The following is a 25,412-nucleotide window of genomic DNA, read 5'->3' as shown; positions in this document are numbered from 1 at the left end:
TGTGGCTTCACACCCAATGCAAAGCCATAAAGACAGCTGATAGACATTCTGCTTTCGGGCATGAGTGGCAGATGTCATTTCACTTTACATCTTGTTGTGCACACACTGATCTTTTAGCATATGTATTGTACTTTTGGAAAGCATGCCAAGACCATGGGCTACTAGCCTTGGGTCAAAGTGCTTATTGCTGAAAGGCAAGACCTCCGAATCCAACCATTCCAAATGTTCTTGTCTGGCAGCTTCTGATCTTCTGAAGAGTTTTTTATTTTTGTCTGTGGTCCTTTAAAGCCAAGATTGCCTTCTATTGTCCTAAATATAAATGTACATGTGGACGCAAGCTGTTTTAATTTGCATGGTCTCTATAATCCTGTGTGGGAAGTGATGCCTTGTGGTGTGTAGTCACACTTGTGATGTGGTTTAATGGAAGTAACCAATCTGATGATTGCACATGCTTTGTCACTGCTTGTGGTGTTGACTAGGCTTGGTTAAGCTTTTCTGGGTTGACGTTCTTAGACGAAATGGAACTGTTAGATTCAGTGTAAAAGGGAAATGAAAGCCGTGTTGCTATGAGAAGATCCAATAAGCTGACCAAAGTTTCTCGTTGTTTCTTCTTGCAGGCCCGAGTGACCCAAGTGTAGCTCTCACCTGGGGGAGGACCATCACCCCTTCATTCTTATCATCCCTCACCCTTAAGCCCCCACACCGAAGCAGCCATGGCGCCACGGAAACGCGGGGGCGGAGGGCACGGCACGTCCTTCCTCTTCTGCTGCTTCCAGAGCAATGACCACCCAGAGATCACCTACCGCCTGCGGGAGGACTTCGCCTTGCAGGCGTTGGAGCCTGCCCTGCCCATCCCCAGTTATGATGAGCTGGATGCCATGTTCTCTGAGCTGGTGGTATGTACATACCTTACTGTATATTTTTACCATTTCTGTCTCCCTTGCAAGCATATCTTTGTGTGCTCCACAGAAGTGGCCTATGTAAGGTCTTATATTAATATTTACCCATTTCAACGATGAATTTACGACCTCAGTCAGTAGTTATTGTGTGTGATTTTTGTGAGGAGATGCTGAAACTGTCCACTGAAGTGACATGGTTGTTTTTTTTAAACATTTGTGTAGTTTTGCTTGAAATGTTAACTAAAGCTCAGCTTTGAGAAGAATTTAAGGAGGCAGCAAAAAGAACGAACAACAAATGCACAAAACATACTGAGACAAAGCCCAGGCCTTGTGAATGAGAGCTTTATTTTCAGTGAGCTTTTAGTTTTTCTGTGGAATTTAGCATATTAGAAATAACGCTGTCACAATATCAGATTTTCACTACTTGGTTATTGTGGGCAATATAAATCATAATAACAATGTTTTTATAATACAAAAAGTCAAATTCATCTTTAATTTTGTTATTTTCTTTTTTTTGGCTAATAAATTACACTCATTGAGAGTCAGTTTGTAACCTGTTGTTCTTAAAAGTGTCATATCTCAAGATTTTTGGGGGTTTTTGTGGTGCACTCTAACGGGAGTTCCCTCCTAGTTTGTGAAAAAACATTTTTTTAAACATATTTTACCTTAAAGGGGGCATTCTTTTGCTGTTTTTAAAGCTTTGGTTATGTTTTTTGGGTGTTTAACACTGGATGTTCTTGTTTCTAATAAAAAATAAGCTTTATATTTCACATATTTCAAGTCTATTGTTCACCACTTTCCCTCTTCTAAGAAAACGACTGGATTTATACCAGTCTATATAAAATTCCTCACAGCCGATGTTAAAGTCATGGAAGCTGTTATTTGACCATTGGTTATCTTAGAATGTGTGTAGCTGAATTCTTATGACCAGCTGTAGGACTCTGATGAAAGTGAAAGTAATTAAATAATTCAAACAGTTCACCAAACACTACTCTAGCGGCTCTTCCTCTTCTCTAAGGAAGGCCTCGCCCCTTTTTTTGTTGTATTCCTTTGGGCGGAGGTTTTTTGAAATCTCAGAATAGTGACATCATGTACCCGGGAAGTAAAGGGTAGTAGTCTGATTCCAGCCATTCTCTGTAGTCCTTGAAAAGCGAATTCTGTTAAAGACAATATCTCTCTTGGCATTGATCTTTGAGCAATATAATTTTGCAGTATTGTTTATGCTCTAACAGCAACATTTCGGACTTGCAAAAGTTTGAAAATTAGCATCACGGGGAAGGGCACCTTTAAATAGTAAAAACAATCTGGACAGTAATGCTAAATAATAAAACAAGCAAATTGATCAGCAGACATTTGCAAGTAGTAGAAGAGACACAGAAGTGTTTTTAAAGGTGTGGAAAGAAACACTACATCAGTGTGTTACACAGAACAGCTTTCACAGCAGAAATAAAATTTCCTTCAAAAATAAAATTGAACCAGGATGTCCTCAGTGAGACAGATGGTGGAAGTCTATGGAGACTTTTATGGTCGTTGGTACATCCAAAAAAACATTTGTAATGCCTCTTTGGCACAGACATCATACAAACTCTACAGAGAGGATACAGCAATGGCGGACCCTGTGCTTCTGACTCTGGGGTATGTCGTTGCTAATAGGACAGGTTGTTGCCTGTTCTGGGCAGCGTTTTCCCGTAATGACGTCTTCGTAGGGGAGAATCTGAAACCACACGTTGGAAGAGACTACTTCTGGTTTACGTGGATTATACAAATGGAGCCAGTGGATTTTTACTATTATAGCCTGGTTTTTACACAATACGGACACATATTATTGTTCAAACACCTTATAAAAGTAAATTTTTCCAGAATATGTCTGCTTTAAGCAATGGGTGTAAAATGATTTACGATATCATCATATGTGTAGTGGTAAAATTGAATGATAGATTATCATGGTTTTAATATGATTATGGTTATTGTCAATACTGGGCAATTGTGACATCTCCAGTTCAAATAAAACCCATAATCCCTGGTTCACTGTTTGCCTTCATTCCCATGTAAGGGAAATAGGTCATAAATACCTTGTCATCACACACCTCATAGTGTAATGGTGTAATACAACCAGAGGGGGCATTGAAAGCAAATATTGTTTAAAGAGTACCTAGCATATGTTTTTTAGGCCCTACTTTGGCTATGTAGTGTCCAACAACAAGTTTATGTAAACTTTATGTCACTATAATGTCGTAATAATAGGCAGTTATTCATAACTTACTTCTTGACTGACTCTCAAATGATTCGTTCCGCGATTCATCCGTCTAGGCCCCGCCTACCCGCTAACCTTGTGTCATGTGATTGGTCCGATGGTGTAGTCTGTTGTTATTGGTCAAACGCGTTCATCATTTGTCTCAGATGGAACCCCCCTACCATCATTACAGGATTACGGTTTACATGTGGTTGGATGTCATGTATATTAAATGTGTAGCTAGAGATGGCGGCGACTTTACCGTACCAATTTGAGCCCGAGTCTGACGAGGAAGAAGACGCTAATCCACAACAAACTCCACCACGACTGGAGCAGGATGTTTGTCAGTGGCAAGTGTGAACTCTTGTCATAAAAACTCCCAGTGTGACAACATGCATGTTGTGCTTTTGCTCATCAATGAAATAAAATATTTTTTTCTTAAAATACTGTGATTACGTTAGTAATACTATTATTTTGTCTTAACTGTGCGTTGTCATGGTACATAGAGCATTTCAGAAAGTCGATGTTATGAAAAATGATTGTAGTTTCACCCAAATATTTATATATAGGTGCACGTGCGGCAAATGTGTCAAAATGCAAAGTTGTTACAAACTGTAACACCCCAGAAATAACGGTACATGCTAATGTTAGCGTTATATGCATTAGCTAAACACAGACATAAGGTATGAAAATATTTCTTGAAGTTAAGACAAAAATCAAAAGTCACACTTACAGTGTGGAGCTGGTGGAGCTTACAGGTCCAAATAGAGTTGGTATTGCCCACTCTTTAAAGGATCGTCATTTCACATACCCTGCAGTGAACGCGCAATGAATATTAAAGCAATCTTCGGTAAAATGACGCACGCACAGTTAAACTCTGGGGTTATACTCCTTTGGTATCGTTGGAAAAATTAATTGTAAGCATTTTTCCCTTTGTTATTTATTCACGTTCGGACTTACAACTTGGCAGACAGCTAACTTTCAAACACGGCAACATAACATACTGGATGAAATGTCAATTTCATGATCTCATGCTACCTACTCTTTAAAAATGGCGGTTTTGGTGTATTTGTTTTGAATGCCACCATACTATTATGTTCACACATGAAGAGTGTCTGTATAACAAATAAGCTAATGAAGCATTCTTATCCATTCCCCACCTTCTCTTTTTTTGCTCCCTAGCGTAATTTAAAAGGAGTAATTGACTTGTGATAATGTGTATGCTGGAGTCTCTCTCTCTCTCTTGCGCTCTTTCCCCTTCTCGATTTCTCTGCCAGCCTCCACTTTGCACATGAATGGGTCTCTTTGAGTGGCTTGTGTCTCGGACAGCTTGGCAGACTAATTGCTTGTTTTTGGTGTGACCCGCTCTTAACCTCTCCTTCCCTGTATTCGGGTTGAAATTGACGTGCAACACAAAACAGCAGCCGACTCTCTCTTTTCAAAGGCCTCACAGATAGATTTCATGCTCCCAGCACGTGTCGTTCTGGCAAGTTACTGTCGAATTTGTAAATCAGTCTCGCGTAACTGGCAACCTGCCTGCTACTTCACATCTACTCTCTTTTACCATTGAGGTGATATTACATTTCACACGATGCTTACTGTAATTCATTATTTGAAATGCTGACGTTCTGTTTCTTTCATCCAAGTTTAGCCTCGTGCCTGAGCTTGTGCAGTTCAACGCGTTGAAGACATTTGATTCACAAACATAGATCTTTGAACAAAGGGGCTGTTCATGGAGAGATGACAAAATAAGATACATGGCGGGGTTTTCATGTGATTTAGCCGTAGCATTTTTCATGAGATTATATTCAATCTTTTGTGTTAGGATTGGCACCAAGTGTGACATTAAAACATGGCAAGAGTCTGATCCAAACTTTCATTGTAATCCCTTATATGGCATAGAAATTAACATCTGTATATAAACCGTGAGCAAAGAGATTATGCTGTTTATGGATCCAATAACGTTTTTAATGTAAACTGCCTGCTGGTAAATCACTATAAATCACCTTTTTTATTGTCCTTTAATGTCAATGAGGGAGGGTTTAAAGGGGGGGGGGACTTATCCTGTATCTAAATTAATATTCATCAAACGGATAATATTGCAGTAAAAGTTATAACCGTATTGCTTTGGTGACAGAGACAAAATAGTCTTGGAACAGTAAATGAACCCAACACATCAAACATGAGACTTCTGCAATGGAGACTGGCTTTATAATGAATGCTGAAAGCATTGTGCGGTATTGTATGAGAGCAGGAGAGCATTGATAGATTGATGTTCACAACCCAGTTTCAGTGTTTGTTCTGAGTTAAAAGGCTATGACTTGATGTGGCGTGTCGGGTTCAGATAAGGTAAGGTGCATGAATGGAACATATGGGCTTCTCTTAACTGTAATGAGACACTACATGTGTGTGTTCTCCGCGCCGGGGATGTCTAGACTTTAGCTGACTGTGCAGCTGGGTAAATGAGTTGGGGATTCACAGGAAGAAGAGACATGGAAGAGACACCAGGCCGGATGAGAAGAACGGCAGCTCTTCCTCTCTCCTGATTCTCGGAGGAGGACCCTGGACCAGGGACATCGCTGTCACAGAGAGCTGCCAGACAGGAAGCCGTTACCAGTTTTGGCAGACAAATTCTCTCAGTAGTCTTTAAAACAGGGATTTATTGTGGGAGATGTAAAGTAGACGACAGACACTTTATTAGGTACGGATGGTGAAATGAACAGGATGATGTCGGATTGCTTCCTTGAATGTGGTTCAGTTCAGATTGTGGGCCTGCTTGACCGCTTGGAGGAGTGTACAACATGTGTGCTTTTTTTAAGAGTGGTATTGTAATAATATTCATCCCTTCAGACAAAGGCTCTATTTGATGTGTTCACAGAGTATGTGCCCAGATCAATCATCTTGCATTTATGTACAACGGATCAGTTATTTTAAACAATGTAAACAATTGGGTGGTTTTAAACCCGCATTGATTAAACAGATTTTATTATTAAACAATAATAATACATTAAGTAAATAATACAATTTAAATATTAAGGATAAATTATAAATAATAATGCCAACATTGCTGTTGGGTTTCTGAAGCTAACAAGGCAATATTTAGTGCCAAAAAGTGTTGGATGGTGTCAAAGTGTTTACAGAAATAGCCCATTAGTTGTTACGATTGTTTCTGCATATTAAGTTTAAATAGAAGAACATATTTGAGAAAGGATTACTTATTTGATTTCAACTTTATTTTTTTGTAAATGCGTTCAAACTAACACAAACCTCTGTGCCAATTTACGGTGAGCTCTATTAAACTGTGTAGGAACTTAAAGGGACAGTTCGCCCTGAAATGAAAATTCCGTCTTTAATTACATACCCTCGAGTTGTTCCAAATCTGTATACATTTCTTTGTTCTGATGAACGCAGAGAAAGGTATTTGGAGGAATGCTTGTAACCAAACAGTTCTTGGCCACCCCAACAGTTCAGAACAGAAAACAGTTCTGAGGCACTTTTGACTACCGTTGCAACTTTGACAGAATTTATCATGACAGATTTCAACATGTACATCTTTATTCGCAGGTTATATTTAATTATTTTATAAAGTTTTCAACACTAATGGTTTTGACCATGTTTAATCCTCCATTTGTGTTGCTGTAAGAGGCTATGAGAAAACCTTGCTGCTGTGTTATTTCCCTGGAGGACAACAGAATGATGCATTGTGATGGGACAACACCATTCTGTCATAAGAGATTCAATAAAGACTGATTGGTGCACATTTAAGAGAACAGATTTCCCCCTGGTATAAATAATATCAGCTGAATGTGTATGTGTGTTTGTCTGTTTGTGTGTTAGCACGAGTACCTGTGGGAAATCACAGCGGAAACTCTGGTTCGCACGGGACTCCCATGTAGAGAGCAAGTGAACAAAAACAACAGTGGCGTCTTTGTAGACACCTAAACCCACTGTTCTGGGTCGGCCACAAAACAGTGATTGTTGTGGTTTACTGCTATGTCAAGTATGAAACAAAAGGAAATTATAAGGGAGGTTTATTTCTAGAGATTTTTATTACGAGAGTAGTAGCTGTGTTTTATTCTTTGTGTACTTGCATCTGGGTTGGGCAAAACTCTGAGTTGAAGAATTATTTTAATTAATGATTTGTACAGTATTGCAGACTTGTTGGAGTCTTTCTGGGGACAGAAGGAAGTATTTATGGTTATGTGGTTTCCACATACTTTTATCATTAGATATTAACCCCATCTCGAGAGATTTACAGTTTGTTTTGCTATGTCCGTAATGGCTTCAAAATCATCTTATCTTTGTTTTCTCTTTTCACCTCTTGTTATAGGATGAGCTGGATCTCACAGAGAAGCACAGAGAGGCCATGTTTGCCTTACCAGCTGAAAAGAAATGGCAGATATACTGCAGCAAGAAAAAGGTAAGACCTCTCTCCCCTCTCTCTCTCTCTGTTCACCCTCTTGACCTCAGGAGAAAGATTCAATGAACCACATAAAACTGTAGTGAGAGCTTCATGTCAGAGTGGTTCATCTCATATATCAATGAATCACCTCTCCTCACCTCAAAGAAACAGAATTTGACATTAATGCTCCTTATCTCTAGTTTCTCTAATCCCGTTTAAGAACCGTTAAACGTTTCCATTCATCTGTTCATTTTCATTGTGTCAGTTTAGTCTTTTCTTAGCTGGACAGGACAAAGTTTGAAAGAAGTAGTGCAAGAAGCGCCCCATACAGTTTGGTTATTTTTGGTATTTACTGTATTTCTCCTCTTTTTGTTTAAAACCATTTTCCTATCCACTTAACAAAACACTTCAAATCTTGAAGGATCTATTGAAGCACCATGCGACCGTGTCTGTCAAGCTTAAAAAATATACCGCCCTATAAAAGCAGCTAACCTTCATGAGGTCCATGTTAAAAACAATAGAAACATCACATAAATTCTGACAGATTTCATACAAATTCTAATGGCTTCCAGTATGAACCGTTTGCTATTTACCATTAAACCATTGCAAATTCTAGTATGTTGTCGGCGCCTAAGGGTCCACATATTGTGCAGTAGCACTTCTGGTGACCCGAGTTCGAATCCCTACTCGTGGTCCTTTCACGGCTGCTGATTCCCTCTCTCTCATCCCATAATTTCGTGTGTCACTCTCCACTCTCCTATCCATGCAAAAAAAAAAAAATGCTTGTTTCTGGTCTTATTCCAGTAGAATTTAATAGTGTTCTGTTAGTTCCTACGTGCCAGATAATATCCCACCAGTAGAACCCAACACATTACCAGGAGACACCTTCAAAACCATTATAGTTACCATTAACGGGGTTATATGGCGTGAATGCATGTTTTTTTGTGTCTTTGGTGTGTTATAAGTTGCTCATGCATGTATCAGACACGTAAAATTGCAAAAATTAAAGTATCGGAACAAAAGATGCATTCTATCTAAAAGGGATTGCTCACCCAGACCTGCCTGAAATGCCTTGTGTAACCACACCCCCTCAAATCTACGTCAGTTCGTGGTATGATTTGACTAAGACCGCCCAAATATACACGCAAGTAAGATGGGTGTACCTTTCAGTACAATTACTTTGGAACCTTATGTTCCAAATATGGTAAGAGGCGTTAAATTTCCGTCACACGCTTGCAGTATTCGACCAATCACTATGCAGCGGTTAACTGGCCAATCATAGAACACCTCTCTTTTCAGAGCGATGAGCTTTGTAAAAAATCAGCGCGTTTCAGAGAGGCGGGGCAAAGAGGAGATACAAAAATGCACGGTATGTGTAAAAAAGTGTTTTTGAATCTTAAAAAATGTAAACACATTGCATTAAATCTAAAACAAACGATAATATTCGTTTTAGCCGTGTCATTTGACCCCTTTAATACCAATATAATTGCCATTAGAACAATTTAATCCATCAATTTCAGTAAAAGTTTCTATTGGTTTTTTTTCTTCGTCGTGACCTGGTCACTGCCACTTTCCATTTTCAGCAAATAATAACCTATATTTAAAAAAACGTTTCTAACAGGAGAGACATGCAATATACTTTGCGTTTTTCTGTTTATGGAGAGCATTCAGATTTATACACATTAAAGGACCAATCATTAAAATCTAGCTACATCTAGTACTGAGGTTGTGAATTGCAACCAACGGCTCACTCCACCACTCCCTTTTGAAGCACCACAGAGGCTGACACAACACAGCGAAGGGACCTGCAGTGTATGTAGATAGAAATAGCTCATTCTAAGATAATAAAAACATAACTCTTCATTATGTGTGGTCTTCATACACCTCTGAAGACATAGTTAAATATATTATATTGCATTTCTGTCAATAGACCCTCCATAAAATTACACACTGGTCCTTTAAAATGTTGTATTAAAAAGTGCTGCATGATGATTGTTTCAAATTGTTATTGGAACAAACTTTGGTGAGCTGTTCCTTTAAAAACAGAGCTTGCTCCTAAAATACTCAGGATAATTTGTTGCTTCTCCCAAGACTTTGGCACTAACTCGGTGAGCCTGTTTCCTTAGGCGTTACTTTCATCAACATCTAAAAACATTTGAGAACTTTACAAAGTGATGATTCACAGCCCTTGCTGATGCTATGAGAATGTAGGAGCAAAAAACAGACCCATTCTTTCTTTGAGAAAGTGAGAAGTTACAAGCAATTGTCTTATTATTATCTGTTGATATCAGGATGAAGGCATGACGGATCTCAGAGCTAGTGTTTTAATACACAGGAGATGCCTTGCTGACACTACAAAGGCTTGATCGCTCCATGTTGAGAACAAAGGAATTCACTCTGTCTGTGTTGTATTTTGCACATGGTTGCCATTGGTGAAGACATCAGCGTGAGTTCACATGGGTCCGCCGTTCCCATCAGTATATGTTTTGTTAACAAGCAAATCCTGTTTTAAGAAATCACACTTATTCATTTATACTGGACGTCGCCGCATGCTTCGGAACGCAGGTTACAACGTAGCCAAGTCGTACGTTTATCCTCAATGACCTAATCGAAAGCAGAGAGACAGCAGTCTGGCAAAGACAGTATGGAAGAGAGGATTGTTTTATCGAGAATATATAAGAAAATATTTTTTACAGAGAATCTTTTTATGCATTTTTAAACCCTAAACGAAAAACATCCAAAATAAAGAGGAAACATGTTATTTTCACCTGTTTCTATAGGAAATACTTCAATGCAAGCAAACATTTTCTCGGGGGTCTTTTACCCCTTGAAATAAATCTACCCAGAAATAGGAAATGCTGGATTCTACCTGACCCTTGATCCTTCTCTAGACATGTGATCTGGATACATTTTCTTGATTTCTATGCATACACGGTAACACAACGGCCCAGATGATAAAGCAATAATTTTCCTGACTGAGATTTTTATTAGATTTTCCTATGTTAAAGATGTATTGCATCCAAGAGCTGGTAATAGTTAGAGGTAGACCGTGTCTCACATTGCCACATATGCTGCGTCCCAATTACAGACCTAATTATTCATTGTCACAGGACGCTAGACCCAAAGTGAAGTAGGGCGCTTACAATTGTCTTTCAACTTTAGTGAATCGTTTTTTTGACCTACTTTCTGACCTAATCCTTATTTTTGGAAGTGCATCAGAGTGCTCGGTTTGCCGATCTGGATGTCGTTTCTGTGTTTTGATAAGTGTCTTTCAGCCACAAATTTTGCTCGACATGCATCAGGCGGTGACGCTCCTGGATTCCACACATGGAAGCGATGAAAAAGATTTTGGATGGTGAGCGGATGGATGGGATTAAGGAAGAATATGTCTGTCAAGAGACGGGCAGCGTACCAGCATTAATGCAGATTCAGCACAGTGCCCTGACTAGAACTAGTAAAGCAAGGCCTTGGCATTGTTCCCCAGAGCTTGAATGTGGTAGCGGAGGGTGGAAGGACAAGGGAAGCAGCGGCTGGTCTAAAGCAAACAGGATGGCCTTCATTTGCAGGTGCAAATTATGCTGTCTACAAGGACCGGGCTTTAGATGGGTCTGTCAACCCTCAGGAAGCGTTGGGGTTGTAACCTTGACATTTAGGTTATTCAGAGTGAATTAAATTTATCCAATACATTACATACCCTCACCCTGTGTATGAATTCATCATGTATAGTATGGGCATTGTCTTCTTGAGGTACCATTTAAATGTAGCAGTGTAGAACAAGGGCCACAATCTCTTTGGCACGATGCATAAGGTCATGGATCTTTCTTCACTGTGTGGTTATCAGTCATGGCTTTTGAACACTTATCCGCTGTGCAATCTGATCACAGGTTCAGCACCGATGTTAAATAGGATGAGTCATAGGTTACCGGCGCTCTCTGATATTTCTTATGGCATCAAAAGAGGTGATGACAAGATTAACCTGATAAAAGAGTTGTATCGCCAGACTGGGTAATGAAAAACCTAGAAGACACATCCCTCAATGATGCTGGACAAGCTTCTTAAAAGTTTTCAAGTTAAACCCTGGTTCCTAAAGTGAGCTGTAGTAAAAGGATCTTTTTATCTTGTGAAACAAAAGTGGCTGTTGTACTATGAAAACAAAAGCTGAATATAAAGAATAAAACCATATTTTGAGGAGCTCTGATTCTTTTATGCCCTTTGAAAGGGTAACATGATGGAAACAGTACTCTTATAAAAGGACATTATTGTGTATTTTAAACCAAAGAGTAGAGTATTCTTTCAGCTGAACAGAACAGTATTATTGTAACAGCATAGTATAGTATTCTTTTGGCAGAATTTTACTGTATAATAATTATATAGCAGGACAGTACACTACAGTATACTTATAGAGTATATATATATATAGTATTATTACTATGACAGGACAGTATCGTATTTTTTTATAACAGTACAGTTTAAAGGGATACTTCACCCAAAAATGAAAATTCTGTCATCATTTACTCACCTTCGAGTTGATCCAAATCTGTTTACATTTCATTGTTCTGATGAACACAGAGAAAGATATTTGGGAGAATGCTTATAACCAGACATATTTTGCTCTCCATTGACTACCATAGTAAGATTGGTACCATTGTAGGAACTGTTTGCTTTCCTAAATTCTTAAAAATGTCTTCTTTTGTGCTCAACAGAACAATTTTTTTTCCTACTATGGGAGTCAATGGGGAGCAAGATTGGTTTGGTTATAATCATTCTTCCAAATATCTTTCTCTGTTAAAGTATACCTTTAACATTCTTATACCAGTATATGCATTTTTGTAACAGAACAGCATAGTATTTGTATAAGAAAACAGGGCAGTATTGTATTCTTATAGAAGAACAGTATTGTACTCATATAACAGGACAATATAGTATTCCTGTTACAGAACCGTATGTTACTCATATTTAAGGACAAGACAGTACAGTATTCTTATAGAAGAACAGTGTAGCATTCATGTAACAAGACAATATAGGGATCTTATAACAGAAGAGTATAGTATTCCTATAGCAGAACAGCATAGTAATCTTATATCAGGAGATTACAGTATTCTTATATAGGAACAGTATAGTACTCTTATAACAGGACAGTATAGTATTCTTACAGAAGAACAGTATAGTAGTCTTAAAACAGGACAGTATAGTATTCTTAAAGAAGAACAGTATAGTAGTCTTAAAACAGGACAGTATAGTATTCTTAAAGAAGAACAGTATAGTAGTCTTAAAACAGGACAGTATAGTATTCTTAAAGAAGAAAAAAGTATAGCACTCTTATAACAGGAAAGTTTAGTGTTCCTATAGCGGTACATAATAGTACTCTTATAACGGGACAGTATAGTATTCTTACAGAAGAACAGTATAGTAGTCTTAAAACAGGACAGTATAGTATTCTTAGAGAAGAACACAGTATAGCACTCTTATAACAGGAAAGTTTAGTGTTCCTATAGCGGTACATAATAGTACTCTTATAACAGGACAGTATAGTATTCTTACAGAAGAACAGTATAGTAGTCTTAAAACAGGACAGTATAGTATTCTTAGAGAAGAACACAGTATAGCACTCTTATTACAGGTGAGTTTAGTGTTCCTATAGAGGAACTTTATAGTAGTCTTATAGAAGAATCGTATATTATTCTTATGATAGGAACATTTAGTGTTCCTATTGCGGCACATAAAAGTACTCTTATAACAGGACAGTATAGTATTAATATATAAGAATAATATAGTTCTCTTAGAACAGAACCATATAGAACTCATAATGGGACAGTATGGTTTTCTTATAGAAGGACAGTTCTGTATTCCTATAACAGAACAGTATATTACTTGTATAACAGGACCGTGTAGTTTGGTATTCTTACAACAGGACATTGTAGAGTTCTCATAACCCCGGCTATTTTAAGTTTGATTCCCAAACTGTTTCTGCTTAGCACAGTGAGTATTCTCTACTTGCACCCTGGTCTCAGCGCAGTCCAGTGTGCAAGCCTCTCCTGGCCCAGACTCAAAGCTCAGAGTACAATATAAGTAAAGTATAGTATCAAATGTCTAGCTCCTGGCATAGAAGCATTATGAATTGTTCATGTAGATATCACTCTGTGTCTTCTCAATTGTTTTATTGTGGAAAATCTGTAATCTGAGTTTTCACATTTCTACAGAATTAATCTGATAGTCTTGTAATGTTAAACTACCTGTCGTTTTGTTAAAACCTCTTGTCATTTTTTTCACAAGATAAGGAATCTTTGTCCTTTTGCTATGAATATTTGTAGGTCAGTGGCTTTGCTATCAAATGTTTCACCATAAGTCTTTGGGCTGCCGGCCAACAAATACAGGTTCAAAAAGAAAGAAAAAAGCTTCTGACCCGCCGCAGCCCAGCAGATGTCAAAGATAAGACAACAGTAACATCTCTCGCTTGAACGATGAGAAAACAAATTCAGCTTGTTAAGATAGTTTTTGTGTTTTTTTGCAAGACAATGCTAACCAGATTAGTTTATTGTTCCTTTTGCTATTTAATTATATACAAATAAATGTATATGGTTCTTTAATATATTTATACTAGAAAACAATACACATAATGAATAAAAAAGAATATTATTTGCGGTATTATTAGTAGAACAACTGGACACATCGAGGTCTACTGGTTCTTAGAAGGAGTGCCTCTCCAAACTGACCTCTGGCTTGCCTCTTGATTCTAGTTAAAGTGTAAAGTCATCCTGAAACACAAACACAACCTCTGCCCAAACATCACAGCTGTTACACAAACAGACATAAGCATGTCTGGGAATGAAGTGCTCATGGAGGGCTGAAGGAAGTCCTGTAGTGAACTTCCACAGCGTGGAACCCGAGTCCTGCCAGAGATCTACATTACATTAATGCTTTGCTCATTAAGGCCAAATGGTGAGTTGAGGAGAAAAATGTAAGATGGGGGATTAGGGTGGTCTTCAAGCCTCTGGCCTGTATCCAAGAATCCTCACTCGCCCCGACAGATGCACAATTGTAAGATGCCATCATCTTCCAGAAGGCTTGGCAGGCAGTGTGAAATGTCCCATGCAGTAATTATACAGAGCCCATCATCATCATACTAGCATGAGCTACAATGAAACTCTGTCTTATTAGTGACTGTGCAGGCAGTGTTTTCGATCCCTCAGAGCTTCCTCAGAGTTTTGCTTAGTTGACTTTCAGTGTTTTTGGCAGTCTGTCTCAGGTCCATTAGTCGTAATGGGCTATTGGCATTTTAGAGCTAGATTAACTAGAGATGGTCGCAATGATTGACTAGTATCCCAAAACCGGACTAATGTATTAGTGAAGTTGGCTAGTTTATCTGGTCCTACATCCAAAATCACCTACAGGTACTGCAATACTACTTCCTTTCTTCGAGTTGCGAATAATAGAACGAATAGATCCTTCAAATCCTTTGTCATGGTTTTGCTACTATAGTAAAGTTAACTACTATACTAGGTTTCGCCTTCATATTACTGCGTCATTATGTGCACGTTGCATTACTTCTAAGGTTGATTAATTTGCAATAGCAATATAGATTTAGCAATTAGAATCTAAAGCAATATAGAATATTGGAATATAAAATTAAGATTTCTGGCTCCATATTTCTTTCAAAGTCAACAGGAGAGGTGGGCGGGAACAGGTGACGCAACTAGGACATCCTTCATAGCCTAAACCTTAGATAACTTCAAAGTGTACTTTGTGGACAGAGTCATCGCCTTCAAAGTCAGCATCCTTCGAAGTACCCATCGTTTAAACTGGGAAACAGCTAGCATGTGAGGAATACCAGGATGGAGATTTTTCTATCAGATGCTGAGGAGCTTTCAAGAAAGAAAAACTATGCAATCTTTTCAACTGTGATTCAATGAATGTAGGTTCCAAGAAATGCTTTCCTTGTGTTTAAATTGAACATAAGAGTAAACAATTCTCACAGATGCTGTGTGTCTTTGTTCAACAAACATAAGGGCTTCTTTGGCGAACATCTTTGGCTATTACTATGTTTTTAAACTTTTTGCATATTTTTAAGATGGTGTCAAAAATGGCATACAAATGTGTGTTCTGTCTGGCATTATTACAGTATAATAGGTTCTTTATTACTTCATGGTCAACTATAGTTCATCCCACTGACTAATTGATTTAGAAAATATGTAGTTTTGCATTCCTGATCCTACCATGGCGTCGACTCGGTCTGGGTGCTGCGTCTTTGAATCTGTGCTGGCCTACTTAAAGTGTGCTCTATTTCTGCCACAGGACTTTGATGTTCTGTTTTAGATCTGTGCTTCCGTTCTTCTGTGAGCAAGTGTGTGTTGGGAGAGTGTGCCTGTTGGGGGTGGTGAGAATACATGCATGGGAATTACAATCTACTGCTCCTAGAAAAGCTGTAAGCAAAAATGTGCAGATACTTCAGCTATCCCGGGGGAAAGGACAAATAAAAAAATAAATCCACGGATACTTTCTTGCATATCAGGCCATCAGCAGCAGGATGGAAAGAATATAGGAATGAACTTGATCAACAAAATCATGGAAAGAAAAATGAGTAAAAAGATAACTATCAAGAAAGACGTAACTAAAGCTAGAAAATTTGGTTTCACACAACTGGACAGTATCAAAATAAGATCGTGTTCACCGTGAAGATAAAGAAAAATTTTCACATGCGCAGAAATTGGAATCGCTCATTGGACAGCGTCCAAATGATGTCATTCCCAATAACATTCCAAAATCTCACATTCCTTCCCAGCTCTCGATGTTATTTCACATTCCACTATTCCCAGTTTCATATTCCTGTTGGGTTCACACCGATCAGTGTGCAGACGGCCCGTGTCCCGGAGTCACGCTGAGGATAACAGAGATTAATGATGTGTGCTTGACGTGAAAACAAGTCTGATGATATGATGGTATCATTTATCTGATTGTATTTTAGTCTCTGTTTCTGCTATGTTTGTTAAGATTTGTGTTTGAATGTTTTTCAGGAACAAGAGGAGAATAAAGGTGCTACTAGCTGGCCAGAGTTCTACATTGACCAGCTTAGTTCAATGGCAGCTGTAAGTATTTTTTACAGACCTTTTCTTTAAGAAAGTGAATTAATGTGAATTTAAAATCCAGTCAGATTTACAGAGTTTTCAATATTTATTCTTTAATTGGGGATACTTCTCCCAAAAATTAAAATTCTGTCATCATTTACTCACCTTTTGTGTTCCAAATCTGTATACATTTATTTGTTATGATGAACAGAGATAAAGGTATTTGGAAGAATTCTTGTGACCAAACAGGCCTTGTCCACCATTGACTACCATAGTAGGAAAAATTACAATGCTAGTCAAATGTACCCCAGAATTGTTTACTTTGCTACATTCTTTGAAATATCTGTTCAACAGAACAAAGAAGTGAATTTTTCCTGCTATAATAATCTATGGTGGCCAAGACCTGTTTGGTTACAAACATTCTCCCAAACTTCTTTTTCTGTGTTCATCAAAACAAAGAAAATCTATTAATATTTCAAACAACTTGAGGGTGAGTAAATGATGAGCTTAGAGAATTTTTATTTTTGGGTGAACTGTCCCTACCGAACTTGATTTTCATCATGATGTTCGTATTAAGCTTTGCCTGTAACACATTTATGTGTTTACATTACCAAAACAAGACTGATAACCAAAATCTCTGGTTTTAATCTAAATAGACATGCGAATAGTCAGTTAGTCGCAATAATGGCTAACAAGTCTTAACCCACCCGTCCAACGGATGGGCACGGAGATGTGACGTGAAATACATTTTTGCTTTAACATGCTGTCTGTGGTTCTCGTGTAAAAATATGTTGTCATTTGATTTAACAGAGGAAGACAGTCTTGGCCTTGGAGAAAGAAGAAGAAGAAGAACGTAACAAGACCATTGAAAGCCTTAAAACGGCACTACGGACACAACCCATGAGGTATATATTAAATCTAAACCGTCACTATACAGTATATTGTATTTTATTATGTCATATATGGTCAAAACAATACACAAAAATACTATCAGCAAATCCTTTCACATTGTTGGCTTTAGTTAAAATCGTGCGCAGCTGTCTCAAGCTTGTAGTTTATTATGCACGTCATTGATTTTCTTTCTCACTTGTTAAGTAAACGCTTCCCTTCTGCCGTAGGCTTTTGTGCACCGCATCTCATTAAGCAAAGGAGATCACTTTTTGTCGCACATATGCTCACACAACCGCATGCGTCCCATTAGCAGCTCATGCCCCGACCATCTGATCCCAGGGTCAGGTCAAAACCGCTGACCTTTATAGGCCACGGGTCAAAAAACTCCTGTCTCTTTGTGCCTGATGAGGTTTCGGCTGCATTTGAAACGTTTTTCTTTTCGATTTTGTCCAACTGAATTTAAGGACCTTCGCTTTATAAGGGACATAAATCAGTTGAAGTATGTTTGTGAGAAATAGTGTGGAGTTCATCGTTTTCAGCTTTGCAGTTAAGAAAAAATAAATGCACCTGCGCTTCAGTCACATTGAGCTGTGAAGCTTATAAGGGGGATGTGGGTGCCTTTACTGAAAGCATAGCCGGAATAAACAACACAATTCCTCTGAAAAATGAGAGCTTTTAGATCATTGTCATGATTAATGAAATTTAAAGGGATAGTTTACTTTCAAACCCTCTTGTCATTTCAAACCTGTGTGACTTTCTTTCTTCTGCAGAACCCCCAAAAAGTTTCTTTAAACAATCTTGGTAACAAAAAACTGTTAGTCCCCATTGACTTGCATTGATTTGTGTGCATATAGTAGAAGTCAATGGGGACCAACGGTATTTGTTTGCCATCATTTCTCAAAGTATCTTCTTTTGTGGTCTGCAGAAGATAGAAATTGCACTGATTCGAAGTGATTGTTTTCATTTTGAAGGTGAACTGTTCCTTTAATGAACAGCTTCTGTCTTCACCCTCCATAGGTTTGTAACACGTTTCATTGACCTGGATGGCCTGACATGCATCTTAAACTTCTTGAAGAGTATGGATTATGAGACCACCGAGTGTCAGATCCACACCTCGCTCATCGGCTGCATCAAAGCTCTGATGAACAACTCTCAGGGCCGTGCCCACGTTCTCTCACACACGGAGAGCATCAACATCATCGCCCAGAGTCTGGCTACCGAGAACATCAAGACTAAAGTGGCGGTGCTGGAGATCATGGGTGCTGTTTGTTTGGTGCCTGGGGGTCACAAGAAGATTCTAGAGGCCATGCTGCACTATCAGAAGTTCGCCTGTGAACGAACGCGGTTTCAGGTAGGATTAAAGTGTTCCGAGACAAAACTGAAAAACTGAAAAGAAGTAATGGCTTCAATTGGGCTAAACTGGTTTACTTGGTTTACTGGTTTTAGAGAGTATTGGGAACCTGGAGATGGAGATGGTGGTCTAGTGGGTTAAACCACTGAACTGGTAAATCAAAGGTTGCTGGTTCGATCCCAGCAGCCACCACCAGTGTGTCCTTGAGCAAGACACTTTACTACATGTTGCTCCAGGGGGATTGTCCCTGTAATAAGTGCACTGTAAGACGCTTTGGACAAAAGCGTCTGCCAAATGACTCAATGTAATGCAATGTAATGTCAATGTAACCTTGGAGACTATCTAAAAGTCTATTCACACTATGAACGATAAATATATTGATATCTGTATTAGAATCCACACCATTAGATGTCCTTGGTATGCACGGGCCTTTAGACTGTTTTGCTTATACCATAATGTGTTGTCTTTTTTCTTAGACATTGCTGAATGACCTGGACAGAAGTACAGGTCGATACCGGGATGAGGTCAGCCTGAAAACAGCCATTATGTCCTTCATCAATGCAGTGTTAAGCCAGGGAGCTGGTGAAGTGAGTAGCGTTTTAGCTTTTATCACACATTATGCCCTTCACATCACTCTTGATTCACTCTCTTGCTCAATCAATTCCTTTTTCTGTAAAAATCACCCAAAATATTTTTCCCACTTCTTCATGTGTCACCTGAACAGTTCTGCGATTTCATCCATTTTTCTTGAACCCTCAGACAAGCCTTGAGTTCCGGATTCATTTGCGATACGAGTTCCTCATGTTGGGGATTCAGCCCATCATTGACAAACTCAGGTCACATGAAAACTCCACTTTAGACAGGTGAGTTCCACATTGGTAGCATTTATTATCGAACTTCTCTAGCAAATCTAAGCCATCTTTATTTTTGCGTGCGTCCTCAGGCACTTGGATTACTTTGAGATGCTCAGAAACGACGATGAACTAACTTTATCGAAACGCTTTGAGTCTGTGAGTAGTTGCTATAAATGGCATTTTGTTTGGTACTGCCTTCATAAGACTGTTGTGTTGAATCAATGTATTTGCATATTTTCAGCTTCATATAGACACAAAGAGTGCTACACAGGTTTTTGAGCTTGTACGGAAGAAGCTGGCCCACACGGATGCGTACCCGCATTTCATGTCTGTTCTTCACCATTGCCTGTTTATGCCACGTGAGTCCCTTATCCATCAATTTACGTAGTGACAGAATAAGAAACTATATGTAATATTTGGCTCCATCATTCTTTTGTCTATTGTCTTTGTCTCCAAAAGCTTTCATGAAGCTCATAGTTTTCCCCTTCTCTCCTTTATCATTCAGACCCACAGTATTGCATATTGAAATGGCAAGCCTTTCACCAAATGTTGGAAGTAGTAATGAAGATGTTATGAATATTGTTTAGATTATTTTAAGTGTTATGTGTTAAGAAATGTTTGAATCTGCACTTTTCAATCCGTTTCAGATAAAAGAAGTGGGAACACAGTGCAGTACTGGCTGTTGTTGGACCGTATCGTCCAGCAGATGGTTTTGCAGAACGACAGAGGTCATGACCCTGATGTGACCCCGTTAGAAAACTTCAACGTGAAGAATGTGGTTCGAATGTGAGCTCAACTTGCTTTTGTCAACTTTCAATTCGTTCTCTTTGGCATTAATCTCTTGCTTTGGTTTATTTATAGTTTATGGCAGAATTTGTTTGGCTTGTTTTGAATCCACTCATTGAGGCTTCACCCAATGAGCCGAGATTATCTGTACCGGAACAATCAGTTTTTTCCTAAATCCATTCATTTACGAGTTTACCCTCTTCAGGCTTGTCAACGAAAATGAGGTCAAACAGTGGAAGGAACAGGCGGAAAAAATGCGTAAAGGTCGGGATGATTTGAGTTTTTTTATCCAAATTATATAGTCAAGAATTTAGTTTCTGTCGGTTGGAATGCTGTGTCTTGGTTGTACAGACATTGTGACCTGAAAGTTCGACCTTTGTGTCCTGCAGACCACCATGAGCTTCAGCAGAAGATGGAGAAGAAAGAGCGAGAGTGTGATGCTAAAACGCAGGAGAAGGAGGAAATGATGCAGACGCTCAACAAGATGAAAGAAAAGTTAGAGAGAGAAATGGGGGAACATAAACTGGTCAAACAGCAGGTGGCAGGACTGACGGCCCGACTACATGACCTCAGCACGGTAGGCTGATGATGTTACACATACTTGACACGACCTTAACACTATACTTTGATGATGTCACACACACATACATGACATGACCTCAGCATGGTATGCAGATAATGTCACACATACTTGACATTGACCTGAACAAGGGACTATGATGGTGTCAGGTATACTTGACATGACCTTTACACTATACTTTGATGATGTCACGCATTATTGACATGACCTCAGCAAACTATGCTGATGATGTCACAGATCCTACCTCACCATGGTACACTAATGATAAGTGTTGGGTGTAACTAGTTACTAGGTAATTAGTTTCTGTAATTTAATTACTTTCTAACTTTGACTAATTACTTTGACAAAGTAAAGTAAGGGATTACTCTTATTTCCGTAATTTAATTACAGTTACTACAGTTAACTAAATACTGTGTTATATATTCAAAAGTGGAAATGGCATTAACATGATTAGTCTAACTTTAAAATGTTTGCTTTAAGGTATCCTTCTCACATTGGTCAGTTAGTAAGAATAATTTATGTGGTTATTTATTATTGATTTGAATGATTAAATTATCCTTGAATCAATTCTTATTAAGATTGATGTAGAACATAGAAAGTAATTCGTAATAAGCAATTAAATACTTTTTGGAGAGAGTCATTTCTACAGTAATCTAATTTCACTTTTGAATACGTAATAAGTAACCTTTAATAATAAGTAATAAGTTACCTTTTCATAGTATCTTACCCAACACTGCTAATGATGATACAAATACTTAAGATGACTTCAGCATGCTTCGCTGATTATGTCACAAATAGATGTCATTACCTCAGCATTGTAGGCTCATGTTGTCCTTTTTTTATAAAATATTTTTTACTTTTAAGTATACTTTTTCAGATGTAACAGTCTACATAAGCAAAATTAGGACGATCCTTTTTATATTTCTAGAAACAGATAGCCAGTGTTCCTGGAGGTCCTCCTGTCCCTGGTCCTCCAGGCGGACCTCTCCTGCCCCCTCCACCAGTTGGTATGATGCCTCCTCCACCACCCCCTCCACCAGGATGTGCTATGATGCCACCACCTCCACCACCACCCCCTGGTGGTCCTCCACCACCTCCTGGACGGCCTCCTTTTGCCATGGCTCCGCCTCCACCAGGAGCACCTGTGGGACCGTCCTTGAAGAAGAAAAGCATTCCTCAGCCGACGAATCCATTGAAGTCCTTCAACTGGGCCAAGCTGTCTGAGGTGAGACTGGCATGCATTACAGAAAACAGTTGGGTCATTCAAATGTTTGTTTTTTTGTGACAGATTGACTGGACAATAATTGAAATAAATTCTCTCTCTCTTTCTCTCTCTCACTCTCTCTTTCTCTCACAGAGCAAACTCGAGGGCACAGTGTGGGCAGAAGTTGATGACAGCAAAGTTTTCAAAATCCTTGACTTGACGGACATTGAGAAGACTTTCTCTGCATACCAGAGGCAACAGGTTACTAAAGGCTTTTCTCTCTCCCAATTTTAACATTGTTTTAATCTCATAAAGCATTTACTGTTTCTCATGCATGATATTCATATGCCTATGGTAATCCTGCATCACGAAATCACAAAGCATGGGGTTTGAATTAACAGAATGTAAAATGCACTGATATCACCAGGCATTACAGAACAGTTTTCTATGAAAAACAGACTTTGGCAAACCGTCCTCATTATGGTTGGTGAACCACATACTTGCTGCCGTGTACTTGCTGCTATAAGGCAATCACATAAGTATTTTATGCATTTACAGTCAAATTAGAGTGGAAAAGATCAAAAGGAAAACTTTAACCATGTTGGATACAGCTTGAGATGTTTACTTCTCTGGCTTTGTCTTCAAAACAAACATTATGTATTATAACTCATTAAAAAAATTTGTAAGAATGCTTAATACATTCAAATTCATATTCATTAAGCCAGTCCGCCCTCTCCAATTTGATCAGTTATGATATGTTTCATATATATACGATTGACTAAAGCATTTTTGACAAATTGGTTTGCTAAATGAAAAGATGTGATTTGATGTAATTCTTGAACTTAAAATTTCAACTTGCTTTTATGGATAAAGACACATGTGGATGTTATACAACCTTTAAAATATTAGGCGGTTAACAGGCCCTAGTAAGCATCGGTCAGTTCACACACACTTACACTGCACTGGCATACAGCACATTACCCCAGAAGTCTCTGCTTCCACGCACCCTCACGCTTACCATCTCCCACCCCAGTGATGTCATCATGTGCACATGCTTGTTTTGAGTTTGTTTTGGCTGACTTCATCAAATTGCTGTCTCTCTAACATGTGCTGCCTCTTCCTTGCTTCTTGCCTGCGTTGTAGGACTTCTTTATGGTCAATAACACCAAGCAGGTAAGTGTGCTTGAGATATTTGATAGTGTAATCCTCTCTGTGTATTATCCACTTTTACAAATTGTGACTTGAAGTCGGCATGAAACTGAAGTAGCGATTGCCTATTTCCGTATCGTGATGTGTAGCCGAGTAAAATGAATTCTGAAAAGAGAAAAAGATAAGGGGGGGACTTGATATCATCCACCGACAACTGAATGAATCATAAAAGCTGAAAGATTTGCAATCTGTCAGTCATTGCAGCCCCGCCCTCACACCATCCCTTGTGACCAAAGGTGAAGAGAGGTCATTTCGAGAGGTGGAGGAGGTTAACGTTTACCACTGTGTTAAACAATTAGAATGATCATTTTTTATTTCATGCTGACTTTAAGGGTCAACGTAAGTCAAACATGAGGAAATGCGACTTATTTATTTGTCATTTTACACATTTTCAAATAATAGTGAAGTCATCAAAATTATGAAATAACAGTTGTAGCCTTAAAACTGTCCAATAATAGATATCTTGAGATCCTCTCAGCCTCTCATCAATAAAGCTTGATATTTCAATTTTCAGCTTATAGACGTCTATTCATTCAGGTGTTACTGATACGTTTTACACTTGTTTGCAGCATCTGGCAAATTGTGACTTTTTAATTTGCTGATTGAGTGAAATGCTTCTTCTTTGACCACAGAAAGAGACTGAGGACGATGTCCTGAGTTCCAAAAAAGTCAAAGAGCTCTCTGTCATCGATGGTCGACGCGCACAGAACTGCAACATCCTTCTCTCACGGTGAGTGTCACAGCAAAGATAATATAAATATATTTACAAGATGACAATGACTGGGGTGGAATGCAATGCTCTATATGGCCACCCTAGCGAAGAAAGCAAATTAATTGAAGAATTATTTTGTGGGCTCTTGTGAGGCGCTTGCCAGCATGTGAGCATGCGCAGTAGCTGAAGCAACCTTGGAAAATGAGATTATTTTAGCACAATTTAAGATATGGGACAGTCCATATCAGGTTTAATCGTTGACGGGAAATATGCAATTTAATTGTAATTTTTGACAGCCATTTTATAAATATCAGTCTTCCACCATTCAAGGAGATTGATTTCCTATAATGTAAATAGCTGCCCAGAGGTGTTGCAAACATGGCCGTCGAGTGGCACGAGTCGCACGACTTCCATAGACGGACTTTGGTTACAGTATGCTTCTCCCCTGGGTATGAGTTTAGCTCCAGCTGATGTGTGTGGCACTCACAGGTCACCCTATTCGGTGTCATATCCTGTGAGTACATTGGTCACCATGTCATTTCTCATGTCAGAGGTGATTAAATGCTGGGCTTCTGAAATGAACAGGAAGTATGCCTCATTAATTAAGATGGTCTTCAAAATTATGAAATAATTTTTTGCTCTTCAAAACTTACTTGTCATTGCCAAGAATGATATTTAACTTTCCTGAGTTCGGTTGGAGGTTCTGCTTTTAATTCATGTCAGAAATCAATGCAGAACTTCTTATTCAAACAAGTTTAATGATTACATAATGTATTAAATCCAGGCCTATATTGAAAACAACACAGATTGATTTATTGTAAGACTTTTTTGTTATTATTAAAGCCATTTCACATCTGACAGAGAACCTCAGAGTTAGCTATTTTACAGCTGTTACAACACAGCGTTTCACAGTGCTGTTCAATAACTAGACACTGTGCAAATGCATCACATTTATGAATTGAGCATGTTTCATTGCCTTAATTTCTTCTTTAAAGATTGCTTTGTCAATGTCAGACAACGTTTTGTATTCACTTTTGTAACGAAACGATCAGGGCTTACTAAACCAAAATTCATGACCTTGGGAATGTGTGGATTGATCATTTCTATTAGAGATTCCGAATCTCATCTTGTCAAGTCTTGTTATCTCAGAATTGTCCTTTTCAGGACAGAAATCCCACAAACTTTAACAGTTGGTCACAGCTGGCAAACCAGACAGCCTCACATTTATA

At 38.6% G+C, this 25,412-nt stretch overlaps 1 protein-coding gene across 2 annotated transcripts in view; it reads left to right on the top strand.

Moving 5' to 3' along the window:
* daam1b (dishevelled associated activator of morphogenesis 1b) overlaps positions 1-25,412 on the top strand; it is a 55,185-nt gene that overhangs the window by 13,587 nt on the left and 16,186 nt on the right. The window contains exons 2-17 of one of the 2 annotated variants that reach the window (XM_056763943.1): positions 618-896; positions 7,463-7,552; positions 16,546-16,617; positions 17,407-17,501; positions 18,505-18,838; positions 19,315-19,425; positions 19,598-19,701; positions 19,782-19,848; positions 19,934-20,051; positions 20,340-20,478; positions 20,684-20,742; positions 20,868-21,055; positions 21,987-22,283; positions 22,416-22,523; positions 23,406-23,435; positions 24,104-24,201. In XM_056763943.1, the coding sequence (XP_056619921.1) occupies positions 714-896; positions 7,463-7,552; positions 16,546-16,617; positions 17,407-17,501; positions 18,505-18,838; positions 19,315-19,425; positions 19,598-19,701; positions 19,782-19,848; positions 19,934-20,051; positions 20,340-20,478; positions 20,684-20,742; positions 20,868-21,055; positions 21,987-22,283; positions 22,416-22,523; positions 23,406-23,435; positions 24,104-24,201 (2,093 nt within the window). In that variant the 5' untranslated portion in view covers positions 618-713. The remainder of the gene's footprint in view (positions 1-617; positions 897-7,462; positions 7,553-16,545; positions 16,618-17,406; positions 17,502-18,504; positions 18,839-19,314; positions 19,426-19,597; positions 19,702-19,781; positions 19,849-19,933; positions 20,052-20,339; positions 20,479-20,683; positions 20,743-20,867; positions 21,056-21,986; positions 22,284-22,415; positions 22,524-23,405; positions 23,436-24,103; positions 24,202-25,412) is intronic. The other variant, XM_056763944.1, reaches the window with a different exon arrangement.

Source organism: Triplophysa dalaica, chromosome 13 (genome assembly GCF_015846415.1).
Source record: "Triplophysa dalaica isolate WHDGS20190420 chromosome 13, ASM1584641v1, whole genome shotgun sequence".
NCBI classification, from domain to species: Eukaryota; Metazoa; Chordata; class Actinopteri; order Cypriniformes; family Nemacheilidae; genus Triplophysa; species Triplophysa dalaica.
The sequence above is the reverse complement of the archived record's forward strand: the minus strand, read 5'-3'. Positions and strand labels throughout refer to the sequence as shown.